Consider the following 13,222-nt stretch of genomic DNA (forward strand, 5'->3'; position numbering starts at 1 on the left):
CTGCAGGGGGTGGCCAGCTGACGTGCTCAATCACTCCCCCAACCAAACAGCTGTTGAGCATCTAATCCACATCCACGTTGGGCTAAACTTTGGCAAACAGAGACAACTTAGAGACCCAGGTTGTCCTCAAGAAGTCCAGAGCCTGGAAGACAGTCAAACAAGTAAAGAGCCAGAAGTCCCAGGCCTCTGATGATGAACCCCATAAATACAGCCACACGCTCCCTCACATGCTGGCAGCTACAAGCTATTCCTAGGCCAGCGGATGGAGGGCTGAGGCTCACACCTTAAATCCCTTTAGCCAAGAAGAAAACCTTTCATGCCACAGTGACAGATTAGATTTGAAGTATATATAAAACCCAGGAGAGGTTATATATTGACCTGAACCCATACTAAGATGTAAACTGAATTAAATAACGTTAGGGCTGAAATGTATCTTAGAAATATTATCTCCAGCCCTTTCCCTTTTCACAGGTGAGGACACTATGGTCAGACAGGGTGAGTGACACTCCTCTCCAAGGCTGCACTTGAGTAAGGAGAAGAGTGAAATGATTTACAGCAAACCCTTCTGTGAGTGAAGATCTGATCAGGAGAGAGAGTGAGCACTTGGGGGGTCTTGATGTGAGTGGAGGGAGGGCAGAGAGGAGAGGCTTGGAAAGAGACAGTTCCCCTAACTCATGGCCAGGTCTGCACAGACAAAAATTACATTTTGCTATTAGTTGGTAAAAAGATATATCCCCCAGAGTCAGGAATGATCCTTTGATCCTGCCTTCCAGACCAGAAACACAAAGGCCACCAAATCCTTACGTCTGGGGGAGAAGCCCTCAGTAATGCTTGTGCCAGCACATTCTGGGGAGAGGGCCAGTTCTGGGTCTGGTAAATCCATTGTAGACTTTAAATCCCACTCGGACACAACATTATCAGAAGAAAAAGCTTCAGATGACACACAAGGTTCCACAGTGCCATCTGTACTCACGGATGGGGTTTGCAAACTCCAGCGGGTAGGTGCGCGAGAAAAGGACTCACACACACACTTGGGCAACAGAAATCACACTTTGGGAAGCTTGTAGGCAGGCATCTATTTTAAGAGCCTGGGATATGCACCCACATGTATACAAAGGCACATGTGTACACAGTCACATCCAAGTAATTATAAATGTTGCCAGTTGTACTGCAGCTAAGTGGAGGTAGGGCATTTCTTCACAAAGATTTGCAATTTTTATGGGCATGGCTTAATTCAACTAAAGCCTTGATGCTGGAATAAATTATTTCAACGACCTGTCCCTCTGTTTGTCTTTTTCTTTACTTGGATGATAAATCTACTCCTGGAAGCAGTACGTGGTACTAGGCCTGTACCTCTGCCTCTTGTCCTGCTGCCATCAGAATCCATTTTTAGGCCTGGGCAGCCTACAAGTCTTTGTGTCTCTGGGCGCACTCAGCGCTCAGAGCAAAAGTCTTCTGAGCTGAATCTGTGCCAACGACAGGTCTGCATGTAATGAATAGGGTCTGCCTTTGCCTTTGGAAGCTACAGATTTTCCTTCTAGACTTCTAATTCCTATCTCTCCTGGCACCTATATTCTGTGCCTACACCCACCCCAGCTCCAATACATACCGGTCCTTCCTGAATCCCTTATCCCTTCCCAGCCACTTTCAGAAGAGTGTCAGCCTGGATCTACCCCGTAGAAGGTTCTTGGACCACTGACCACCTTGGATGTTAGTTCCACTTGGACAAATTCTAGAGGAATGCCCATGCGGTTTCAGGCCTCCACTAGGGGAATAGGAAAGAGGTTTTGGGGGGTAAGTTTGTGGCACACAGTGAAAGGGTCCTACTAAGATACATGCTCCAAATTGATAAAAATTAGAAAGTCTGCCAATACCAAGTTTCGATAAGAATCTGCGTGGAGCGTTCACACCCTGCTGGAGGCAACATGAACTCGTACTACCACGTGGGAGGACAGCCTGGCAATACAGTTGCCCCATGGTCTCTGCAGGCGATTAGTTCCAGGACTCCCCACAGATACCAGAATCCACTCAAGTCCTCTATATAGAATGGTGTAGGATTTGCATAAAACCTACAGACATCCTCCTATATACTTTAAATCATCTCTAGATTACCTATGATACCTAATACAATGTAAAGGTTATGTAAATAGTTGCTGGCATATAGCAAATTCAAGTTGTGCTTTTTGGTGCTTTCTGGAACTTGGGGGGGAATATTTTCGATCACCCTAAAATTCCTGTGGTTGAATCAAATCGTAGGCATGCACCTATTTTAAAAGCCTGGGATATACACCCACACATATACAAAGGCACATGTATACACAGTCACATCCAAGTAATTATAAATGTTGAATTCCATGTGAATTCAAATTGGTTGAATCCACAGATGAGAAACATGTGGATGTGTAAGGCCAACTGTATCCCCTAAAGTTGCCGATAAGCATAACTAATAGCCCAGTAGTTCCATTCCTACTTATATATCATAGAGAAATGTATGCATGTATGGGATGTGCATATAGAGGGATGCCCCTGGGGTTACTATGAATTACAAAACTAAAAATAACCCCCATATCCGCCATCAGTGGAACAGATCAATAAATTGTGGTATAATCTCACACTAGAATACTACACAGGAATAAAAATGAATGAACTACAAGCCAAAAAATGACATAGGTGAGTATTAAAAACATTAAGTTGAGTGGAAGAAGCCCAACATGCACACACATAGACACGCACTTCTGTAGGATTCTACATATTTAAAGTTCAAAAACAGACAAAACTGTTGTATTTAGGGATGCATCCTTAGGTGATGAAACTGCAAAGAAAAGCAAGAAGATGATTAACATAAAGTCAGGATGGAGGTTCCCTTCGGGGGGGATGTGAATGGGAGAGGGCATGTGGGGGGCTTTTGGGGTGTTTCTGGGGTGTTTCTTGAGCTGGGTGCTGGTTACATGGGTATTTGCTTTATGATAATTTGCTAAGCTGTACTTTCATTGTTTATGCACTTTTCTATACATGTGTTATTTTTCACGATTTAAAACAGAAGCTCAACCAAAATCACTCCACCAAGAAGAGCTTCCAGAGCTGATTTTACCAAGAGGTGAGATTCTCAACAGTTCAGATTCCATTTATCTCTCCTTTCTCCCTCTTTCATCTGCAAATGGAGTTTCCATTCTTACATCCTCCTACATAGCTGAGGTGAATGTACACACATGTGCATGCCTACTTCTTCTGCCAAGTACTGATCTTACTCTGGGCAAAATGTCCCTCTAATTTGACCCTTTTGTCTGGTCTGACCTCCAAAGAGCTCTCTTTGGGATTCAAGAAGATGCAAAGACCAGGAGCAGAGTTTCACTCCTATTCCTCCTACAGAGCCAGGCTGGAGAAGGAGTGTTTTTTCCATTTACCCAACATTCTGCCTTTTCACTGCATGCAGACTGCAGACAGAGTCAGCCAGCAAGAGCCAGGAGACGAGTGGCTGGACTTGAAGCTGAGAGACATTGCTCTGGTCTGTGGGCCCAGGGCCCAGACCCATCTGTATCTATTGTCACACCAAAGCACCCTGTCATCTTGGGCTGCCTGCTTGGGGAAACTTTCACTGGGTGGGACCTTCTCTAACTTAACTTTAATCCTGTTTAACAGGATTTATGGGGTATGGCCATGGTTCTGCCTAGAAATTCCCTTGGAAGAGCTATTGCTGTAAGTTCTGGTTAGGAAAAACTGATGCTCCCAGGGCAGCCAGCAACGATTCGAAGAAACTTATGAGGTTGATTAGAAAGAGTCCTGAGGAACCAGGAACCAGAAGGCCTGAGCTCCAGCCTATACTTCACTAGCACTGTGACTGAAGGAAAGTCATCTAATTTCCTTCGGCCTCATATCCTGTCCAGCTCACAGGAACAAATAAGCGAAATGTATATGGGATGCTTTAAAACCACAAATGCTATACAAATATAAGGGATGATGATGATTATTATCATAAAGGTCCAGTTTTTGCTACTAATCATTCCACAGTTTTGAAAAAGAGGTAACTCTCATCGATATAACTAAGGTTGGTTTGGGCAAAAACCCAGTGACTGTACGACTGCACAGAAGATACATCCTGCTGGGTAGTGGCACTGCACCAAATTCATCCACACTCCTACCCTTTGCCAGCAGGGAGGGCTCAGCTGCTAGACAAGGCTGGAAACATTATAGCCCTTGAACAAAGCTCAGCCCACTGGCCTTCTCAGAGGCTGAGTGCCTGACCTTGGCCTCATGAACACTGTGTTGTACCCCCAGAGCTATCTTTCCCAGGCTGTGTTCTCCAGACAGAATGAAAATCACGTGGCTGCCAAGGTCAGGTGCAGAAGAGGTGGCTATCACCCCTGTTCCTGTAGAAGATCAATCTTTTTTTTTTTTTTTTTAAAGGTGCATTGCACATTTGGGATGTGCAATGGGGCCAAGAGAAAGAGAGGCACTTTCCAACTTTGAAGGTCCAATGGGATCTTGGTTTAATTCCTTTTGAACCCATCTGAAAGAATCAGAAGGTGGTTTTAAATAGCAGAAAGAATCCCAAGCCCACGTGAAGTCCATTGGTAGTAGGATGGTGTTGACCATTCCGAATCCCATCATTCCAGCTGTCAACATCAGGAGAGACTCGAGATGCCAAGTGGCCTGATTCTCTCAGGGAGCCCCTCCAGGAAGACTGGGGTGATAAGAGTGGACTGCCATGATCCCGTTGGCCACTTTGATCTGCCTACAAGCTTGGGCTCCAATGTCCTGACCCCGCTCATTAGACCTCGTAACTGAAGTGACTGTGGACCTACCAACCCTCCCAGAGCAAATGGCCGTGTTCAGAAAACACTTCATCCCAGCACCGGGGGAGCTAAGGCTAAGGGTGGGTTGAGAAGGATCTGGTGTTCACTTCCAGGGAACATCTTTAGGAGTGTAGGAAGTGTGCTGAAATCAATCCTTGAAATCACAGCGTTTCATCATCCTTTGGCCAGTTCTCTTGGCAAAGCAACAGAGGGACATTTGCCCACACTCACTCCTTGGTCATAACCTGAGTGCTTTGTTTTACTTAGCATTTCAAAGTGTTTCCAAAACGATTAGCTCAACTTTTATCTCCTCAGCAATCATACGCAGTAGGTAGGGGACCTTTCCCACTTCACAGATGGAGAAAGTGAGATATGGTTCCTTGGTAGCGGCAAACAAAGAGTAATTCACTCTGTCTTGACTCCTAGTCCAGTGAGTTCCCTTTCTGCCACACTAAGGATCCTTACTTTTTTCTCATCCTACCTACTAATCACCCATCAGGGGACCTCAGCTCCTCCATGAGAGACCCCCAAAAGCCCACTTTTTCATGAGGAATATATTGATATGTTTACATTCATCCCATTATTAAATGTACCTCTTATATTAACATTCTAACATACAGAACAAACGTGTGGACACCAAGGGGGGAAGGGGAGTGGGTGGGATGAATTGGGAGACAGGGATTGACATATATACACTATTGATACTATGTATAATGTAGATAACTAATGAGAACCTACTGTATGGCACAGGGAACTCTACTCAGTGCTCTGTGGTGACCTAAATGGGAAGGAAATCCAAAAAAGAGGGGATATATGTATACGTATAGCTGATTCACTTTGCTGTACAGTAGGAACTAACACAACATTGTAAAGCAACTATACTCTAATAAAAAATGTTTAAAAAAATTCTAAAAATTAAATAGTTTTCTACTTGAAGCAGCAGCTCTTTGAGTCACTGTTTCAAGTATCCATTCCAGAACTGGATGCCAGTCGAAGAAACATCCATAAGCTTCTCACCAATCAGGCTGAATGATGATCATTCCTTTTCTGGTAACTAAATGACTTCTTATTTATATGTTAAAGCATTACAGCAACAAAACAATGTCAACATGATTGTTTATAATGACTTTTATCTCCCATCACCATATCACACACCAGCTGAAAACCATAGCTCCAGCTATGCATCTCTCTAGAACTCAGTCATACAAATGAGGTATCTCTGTCTATGAAAATTAAATTACTAGTGTATGCGTCCTGTGGGTGATCAGCCTGAATGTTTTGCAATAAGGAATATTATTTATTAGTAATCATTTTTATGTCTTCTTTCTCTAAAATGGATTTGAGATGGATTACCGCCCCCCGCCAACACACACACACAGAGGCATGCACCAGAACAGTTTTTAAAAAGAGAAATTAACAAACATATACCCAGAAGAGACATGACTCCACCTTAAAACTGGAAGTAAGATGCTTATTGCACTTTTACATTTTATTTAACTCTGAGTTCCCTGGAAGTCAAGGGGAAAATAGATATACATTGGTTATACGGTTCTTATATATGAAAAAAGTAGGTATTTACATTTATATTACACTATTTCTCTTCGTCACCAACAATTTGGCATGATTTTGCATGAGTGTTTTATGTTTTGTGTATATTTTTTTCTTTCCAAAGAACAATGAGTTAAACACAGCCAGGGTACATGCTTTCTGAAGAAAAGAGTATGGTAAGTTTTTGATGCACTTTGGGGCCTGATCAAGAGAAAGATATGGAAACCCAGACTCTTCCTTACCTCCTCTAGTTTGTCCACTCTCCCCACCAGTTTGGTGGTAACCGAATGCAGTTTCAGGAGATCCAGGCCATAGAAAGCTCCTTCCAGCATGTCTATGATTGTGGAGAGCTATGAAACAAGGGCAGGCGTTAGTCCAAGGCTGGGGCAGACAGGTCCAGAGGGAGACATTTCCTTTTAGATCTCCATGTTGGAGTCTGGACAGGGAAGCCACTAGCCAGAAATTGAGAGGTGGCCCTCAGAAACCAGCACTTGTGTGGGTGGGCACATAAGCAGACCCAATGGCGTAGGTGTATTCTGTCTATTGGAATACGCGGGTAAGAAAATGGGAGAATCCTACAAGAACAAGTCAGCTGAGGTCTGGACAGCTTCACCAAACTGTTTATACTTCTTTTACTAAGTCCATCTGTTGCATGCATGTCTGTCTTTCATACTAGACTGTGAGCTCCTTGGAAGTAGTGCTATGTCATCTTCATCTTTGATTACCCATGATACCTAGTACAGTACTTGGCCCATAACAAGTGATCTGAAACACTCACATGCATTGTCTGCTGAAGTCCCTGGAAGACACCAACAAGCTTTTCCTTAGCACTAAAAGCAAAACTGCCCCTGGGGTAAACGAGACCCAGTGGCCCATCTTTGAGGCGGCAAGTTGTCATAGGGTACCCAGCTCTCTCAGTTTTTTCAACACTGTCCTTCCTGCCGGTACAGAGCCACTGGGAGGAAGGTGGCTGAGGCACTGGTAACATCCAGGGCATGCAAAGTGCAGGTTAAGGAAGCAGATGAGAGATGCTTTAACTGAGCCTCCCTGCCAAGGACCATCCCTGAAGAGTTTGTTGGACACTATTGTGCAATCTCTGCTCCTCCAGTAACAGCTTTTCTATTAGATGAAGAATTCAACGTACGAAATGCTCATGTTTAGAAGACCTCCTTCCTCCTCCTCAGAGGAAGATAGCTGAATCCTGGGTAAGGGCCAAGGGAGGGTAGCTGATTAATATGTACTGTGATGATTTTCTGATTCCTAAAATTATGCATACTGTTGTTTCAGAATCCCCCAAGAATCCAATCCTATAACCGGGTAACTATGCCTTTGGATCAGAGATTGTTTCACGGCAGAGCTGTAGTTCTGAGTGATGTGGCTGAATCCTGGGACACTCATTTTATTGGTAAACTCTACTCTGCTTAAAGGAATATCAATGATGACCAGTTACCGAGTGTGTACCAGCTGCCAGCACAGCAGTAGCACTTTACATGGTCATTCATTAATGGAACTAGTGTCTATTGAGCCCCAACTATATGTCAGGTATTGTGCCAAGTACTCAATAGTTGTCATCTCATCGATTCTCAAAACAACCCCCAAAGGTAGATGTTATTCTTCCTACTTTTTAACTCAAGGAGACTGAGGTCAGACCAGGTGAGTAACTTGAGTAGCATCACGCAGCAAGCAGTAGCAGAGCACTGATTTGAACCCAAGTCTGACTCCAAACCAAGCTCATCCCACGACCCCACGTTGCAGGGATCAGATGAAGCCCTCAGCTGACCCACTGGGCTGCCCCAGGTAGGGCCTGAGCTTCCCCACCCTGTGGACCAGAACTACAGGATTGCAGTTTGATGACTGGACCTAGAGCAGGCCCCAGGCCTCTTCTTCTCTGGGTCACCCAGCCCTTGCACTGAGGACTAAAGGCTCACTTCTCTCTGTGTGTCTGGTGTGTCTTTGGGGTGCCTCCTGTGCTGACAGCAAATTGTGGCAGTAACTCTCCTGGAGAAGAATGCTGAGTTCTTTTGGCTGGCTGGGTCTGGCAGCTGCTCCCAGGCCCAGCTTCCTTGGCTCCATAAGAGAGGCGGGCACACTTTGCTCTAGGCATCTCCCTCAGACGTTAGAGTTGCAAATGACCAGTTTGTCAGATCATCAGCTTTGGGTCCACACGCAACACTCTCAGGCCAGGGCCTGACCTCCTTTATAGGCTAAAACAGGGCCCACTTACTCAAAGGCCTACAATCCCCAGCAACAGCCTTGCCAGACTCATGGGTCCCTAAGGCACCCTCTCACCCAGGCATCAACCCACACTAGGTCCTACCTTCAAGTCCCGGCTGTCTGCCTCCCGAAGCTTCTGGAGCCTGAAGTCTCCCTCACAGGGATTGAGAGCGGATGGCGGTGCAACACAGGCACACTTGCAGGATGAGCCCGAGGTGATGGTTTCCACAGTGTAGAAGTCTTCCTTCCTGGAGGTCCCCTCGTTGACCCTCTGGCAGGCGTCTCGGCCCAGGGGTCGCACTACACACTTGCACTGACAGTCCGAGCCCTCAGACACGGCCTTGACTTTGTCATAGTCTCCGAGCAACTAGACAAAGAGAGAGAGAGCAGGTTGGGGGTGTGCAAACACAGGCATCAGTTAGGGTCCTGAAGAAGGCTCTCCGTTCACTTTGTCAGATGTCCTGCTAGCCAGAGACCTCAGATAGCCCTGATGTGGAGTTGAAAAGGTCATCGCAACACAATTTGCTGACTCTAGCATTTCCTGGGAGGCACTCAGAGTTCAGCTCTCTTCGTTTATCTTGGAAAGCTGTGCATTTCTCAGGGGGCCTTAGCCTTTCATCATTTAAAGGAAAAAAACAAATGAGCTCCATCATTCTTCCGGTAGTCCTTGCCTTAGCTAGAATCCAGATTTACATTTAAAAAGGAAAGGAGAAGGGATTGATGGAGGGATCGGAAAACTGACATTCCAATTTCAAGACTACTGGCTTCTGTCCTCCTTCATTCATTCACCATTTATTGAGTGCCACCTTGGGACTGAGCTAGGTGCTGTGAGAGGTAAAGCAATGGGCCAGACAGAGAGACTGCTCTCAAGGAGCTTACGGTGCAGGAGACATATAAATAACAGTCACACCAATTAGGGAGTGATAAGTGCCCCTGAAGTGGGAGTGCAGCGGGAGCTCAAACAGAGGGCCACAGAGAGTGGCTCTAGCCGGGCACCAGGGAAGACTTCTTGGAGGAAATGGTATCTGATCTGGTCTCAAAGGATGGGTTAGATTTGGAGAAAAGAAACTGGGAGGAGAGAGACAGATCCAAATGTCAGTAAGGTTTACTCAGCCCAAGGCTTCATTTGGCTCCTAGAATAGCTTCTGCACCCAAACCCCAAGCCAAAGCCAGGAGAGCAAACTGGCAGCACTTGCTGCTTCTACAGTGCTAAACATTTCCTTCTGAGTGCTTTCCCCTGCCGGCCTCCCCAGGCAGGAAAACACGCAACAGCAGGCTTTCTGGAACCACGATCCTAGGCACTTGCTGGGGAAAAGGCTCCTCCCCAGCTCCTCTCCAAGACATCCTACATCCCTGAAGTTAGGGCTCCCTTTGTGGGCACAGAGAAGGGTTCCCTTCATTTGACTAATGACACTGTCAGGCAAGCTTTGAGCTTGTTGGAGTGGATATGTTCCTGGGATGCTGTTGGAGGGGGGAAGAAGTCTCGTTATGTTTTTCTTACAAGGGTTGGGTTTCTGCTAATACTAATATTTGTTTTAGGACTGTTGTCAAATGCAGAATGGATCAGTGGAAGGAGCTGTAGTTCAGGGTGACTTAATTGGCCAGTCTTTATGGTCTGATAGTAAATCGTAGCTGTCTGCTCTCTGAAACTCTGCCTAGATTCCTACATACCCCTGCTCTGAGAGCTTGGGTGGATTCCTTCATTTCAGGAGGCTCGGGTTTCAGGAACGCTTTTGTTGATGGTCCTCCAGAGCCCCATGTGAAGGATTTTTATGTCTTTTCGATTTGGGGGTCAGTGTGAGGTTATGGGTGAGTATGGGGCATGTATCAGCATAATTATTAAAGGAAGGGCGAGGAGACTAGTGTTTGATAAATGCCAAGTGTTTCTACAGGAAGGAGTCAAGGACCCCCAGTCCCAAGGCTTAGCGGAGGTACAGGCAGCATTATAGGAGCCCTTTCTCAGCCATCCCTCATCCTTAGGATTATGGCGACACCCACCACACAATCATCATGCAGGCTCTGGAAAGCATGAAATAAACACTCTAGAGAGAACTGTCTTTTCCAGTCATGAGATCTGGGTTGGGACAACCATGAGATTGTCAGAAGACCCGGCTCTACCCATCTCTAGGGCCCTTTACCGTTCTAAGCCTCATGGTCCTTAACTATAGAATGGGAACCAGGATTGTGTGGGGATTGAGTCAAATAAAACAAGTGAAAGTACTTCGTAAAAGGATATGTTACAGATCCTGTCCCTATCAGCTGTCACTCTCTCCCCTCCCCCCCACCATCTGCCAGACGTGAGTGGATCTGCATTTCCATTTTACCTCCTCAATATGGGGGGGACTTATCATCAGTCCCTCTGTTTGGCGGTCACCTCATATTCATCACGCTTGCTGCTGTTCTGTTTTCTCCCTGGGTGTCTCACTCCGAGCAATGAAATATCTCCCCATGGGTTACGCCATCTGCCTCCTGTCCAGCATGCCCGCCTGTTTTCTGACAACATTCCAATTCTGACAACCAGCCACACAGACAAGAGATGGCCATACTTCCTACAGCCCTTCAACCAAAAGGTTTTGAATTTTTTTTTTTTTCTTCTCTGGGAGTTGTGTGGTGTCTTCCCTTCCTTCTCCTCTCCTTTCTCCTGATTCTGTAACCTTGAAAGACCCTATGATTTTGAGAGGAGGACCCATGTTCCTTTGCTTAAGAAAATATTCTGATAAATGAAAAGCAAGTGTTCCCCCCCCCCCCCGCCCCGCTTTGGTAATGGAGGGAGAAACGGCTGCTTCCGAACGCTTCAGCGAGGACCATCTTAAGGCTCTTGCCACCACCCAGGGCAAGAGGGGTGGGCACGGGACTCGCAGCCTACCTGAGATAAAACGTTCTCCTGGTTGTCCGCTTCGTTTTGCAGAGTCTCGTCCTCCGTGGGCGCCACCGTCTGTACATCTGGGGGCTCGGTCGTCCCAGTCGGGGGAGTGCTGTACCCCGAGCCCAGAGCCATAACCAGAGCGAAGCAGAGAACTAGCAGCAAAGACTTGGCCATGAGGGACGCGACAAGAGGGAGCTCGGCCCCCTCGGAGAATGGCTGGGGTCCGGTGGGGTGGAGGGGGGGTGTCTCAGCAAGGACTAAGGCGAGAGGGTGTCTGGCTGGAGCCCGAGAGTGGCTGCTCAGAGTGCCTTCTAAAGCTGGGTGCGGCTGAGCGGGGCGGGTAGATGCTCCCTAGAGACCCTGGTCATCTCCTTCCCAACTCGATCAGCCCCGACCGTGCGGCCCTGGTAGAGAGTGGGGCGCAGGGTAGGAGGAGGTGACGGGGAAGGTGGAGGTGGTAAGGCTAGCCGAGCGCGCCGTCCTCTGGAGAGGGCTCAGGTGGAAGGAAAGGGTCCAGGCGGAGGCGGGCGGGGCGGGGCGGGGCGCGCGGGGGCGGGCGGCTGGGAGCCTGGGGGCGCAAGGGGACCCGGTGGGCGTGTGGGGCGGGCAGCTGCGAGGGCTGCTGGGCGACTGCGCCGCGGAGCGCTGGCGCGGAGGGAGGGCGGAGCCTCTATTGTGCAGGGCAGCGGGGATGCAGCCAGTTACGGCGCGGAGGAGGAGGACCGGGAAGCGCCCGGGGCTCGGGCGGAGGGGTTCCCGGCCGACCCCGCTCCCCCCACCCCAGTCGACCTCAGCTGCTGCGCACGCCCTCCGGGGCGGGGTGGGGGGGCGTCGGAAGGTCGCCCCTTTCCTTCATCTGACCGCAAATGATAGAGGGAGAGAAATTACCCCGAGCGGGATCCCTGAAATTTGGAGATCTCTTGTGCCCATTCTCGCGGAGAGGAGCGAGTTTCCTCTGGGATGGGAGGTAGGCACCGAGAACGCTCTCCAAGCACGAGCAAGCATGGATGGATCCCCAGCATCCTCCTTTTACTGCATCTGGAGGAGAGAAGGAACATTTGCTGTTGGACGTTTCTTTTCCCTGACTTGACTTTGGGAAAGATATTTGGCAGCTTTGAACTTAGCGCCATTGGTAGTTTGCTTGCCTGCGGTAGCTTTAGAACCTGGTAAAACCTCCAGCCAGAGGATAGCTTTTTTTTTTTTTTTTTAAACATCTTTATTGGCGTATAATTGCTTTACAATGGTGTGTTAGTTTCTGCTTTATAAAAAAGTGAATCAGCTATACGTATACATATATCCCCATTACTCCTCCTTCTTGCGTCTCCCTCCCACCCTCCCTATCCCACCCCTCTAGGTGGTCACAAAGCACCGAGCTGATCTCCCTGTGCTATGTGCTGCTTCCCACTAGCTATCTATTTTACATTTCGTAGTGTATATATGTCCATGCCACTCTCTCACTTCGTCCCAGCTTGCCCTTCCCCCTCCCCGTGTCCTCAAGTCCATTCTCTACGTCTGTGTCTTTTTTTTTTTTTAACATCTTTATTGGAGTATAATTGCTTTACAATGGTGTTTTAGTTTAGTTTCTGCTTTATAACAAAGTGAATCAGCTATACATATACATATATCCCCATTACTCCTCCCTCTTGCATCTCCCTCCCACCCTCCCTATCCCACCCCTCTAGGTGGTCACAAAGCTCCGAGCTGATCTTCCTGTGCTATGCAGCTGCTTCCCACTAGCTATCTATTTTACATTTGGTAGTATGTATAAGTCCATGCCACTCTCTTACTTCGTCCTAGCTTA

General features: G+C 47.4%; 1 protein-coding gene across 5 annotated transcripts in view; it reads right to left on the reverse strand.

Annotated features, from left to right (window-relative positions):
* The window catches only part of OLFML2B (olfactomedin like 2B), a 38,180-nt gene extending 26,150 nt beyond the window's left edge, over positions 1-12,030 (reverse strand). For 2 of the 5 annotated variants that reach the window (XM_068541160.1, XM_068541163.1), the window contains exons 1-3: positions 11,422-12,030; positions 8,659-8,922; positions 6,584-6,691 (exon numbers count right to left, since the gene is read on the reverse strand). In XM_068541160.1, coding sequence (XP_068397261.1) covers positions 6,584-6,691; positions 8,659-8,922; positions 11,422-11,595 — 546 coding nt within the window. In that variant the 5' untranslated portion in view covers positions 11,596-12,030. The remainder of the gene's footprint in view (positions 1-6,583; positions 6,692-8,658; positions 8,923-11,421) is intronic. The other 3 variants (XM_068541159.1, XM_068541158.1, XM_068541161.1) reach the window with 2 other exon arrangements.
* Between the last annotated feature and the right edge of the window lie 1,192 nt (positions 12,031-13,222).

The sequence above is a fragment of the Eschrichtius robustus genome, chromosome 3, assembly GCF_028021215.1.
Source record: "Eschrichtius robustus isolate mEscRob2 chromosome 3, mEscRob2.pri, whole genome shotgun sequence".
NCBI lineage: Eukaryota > Metazoa > Chordata > Mammalia > Artiodactyla > Eschrichtiidae > Eschrichtius > Eschrichtius robustus.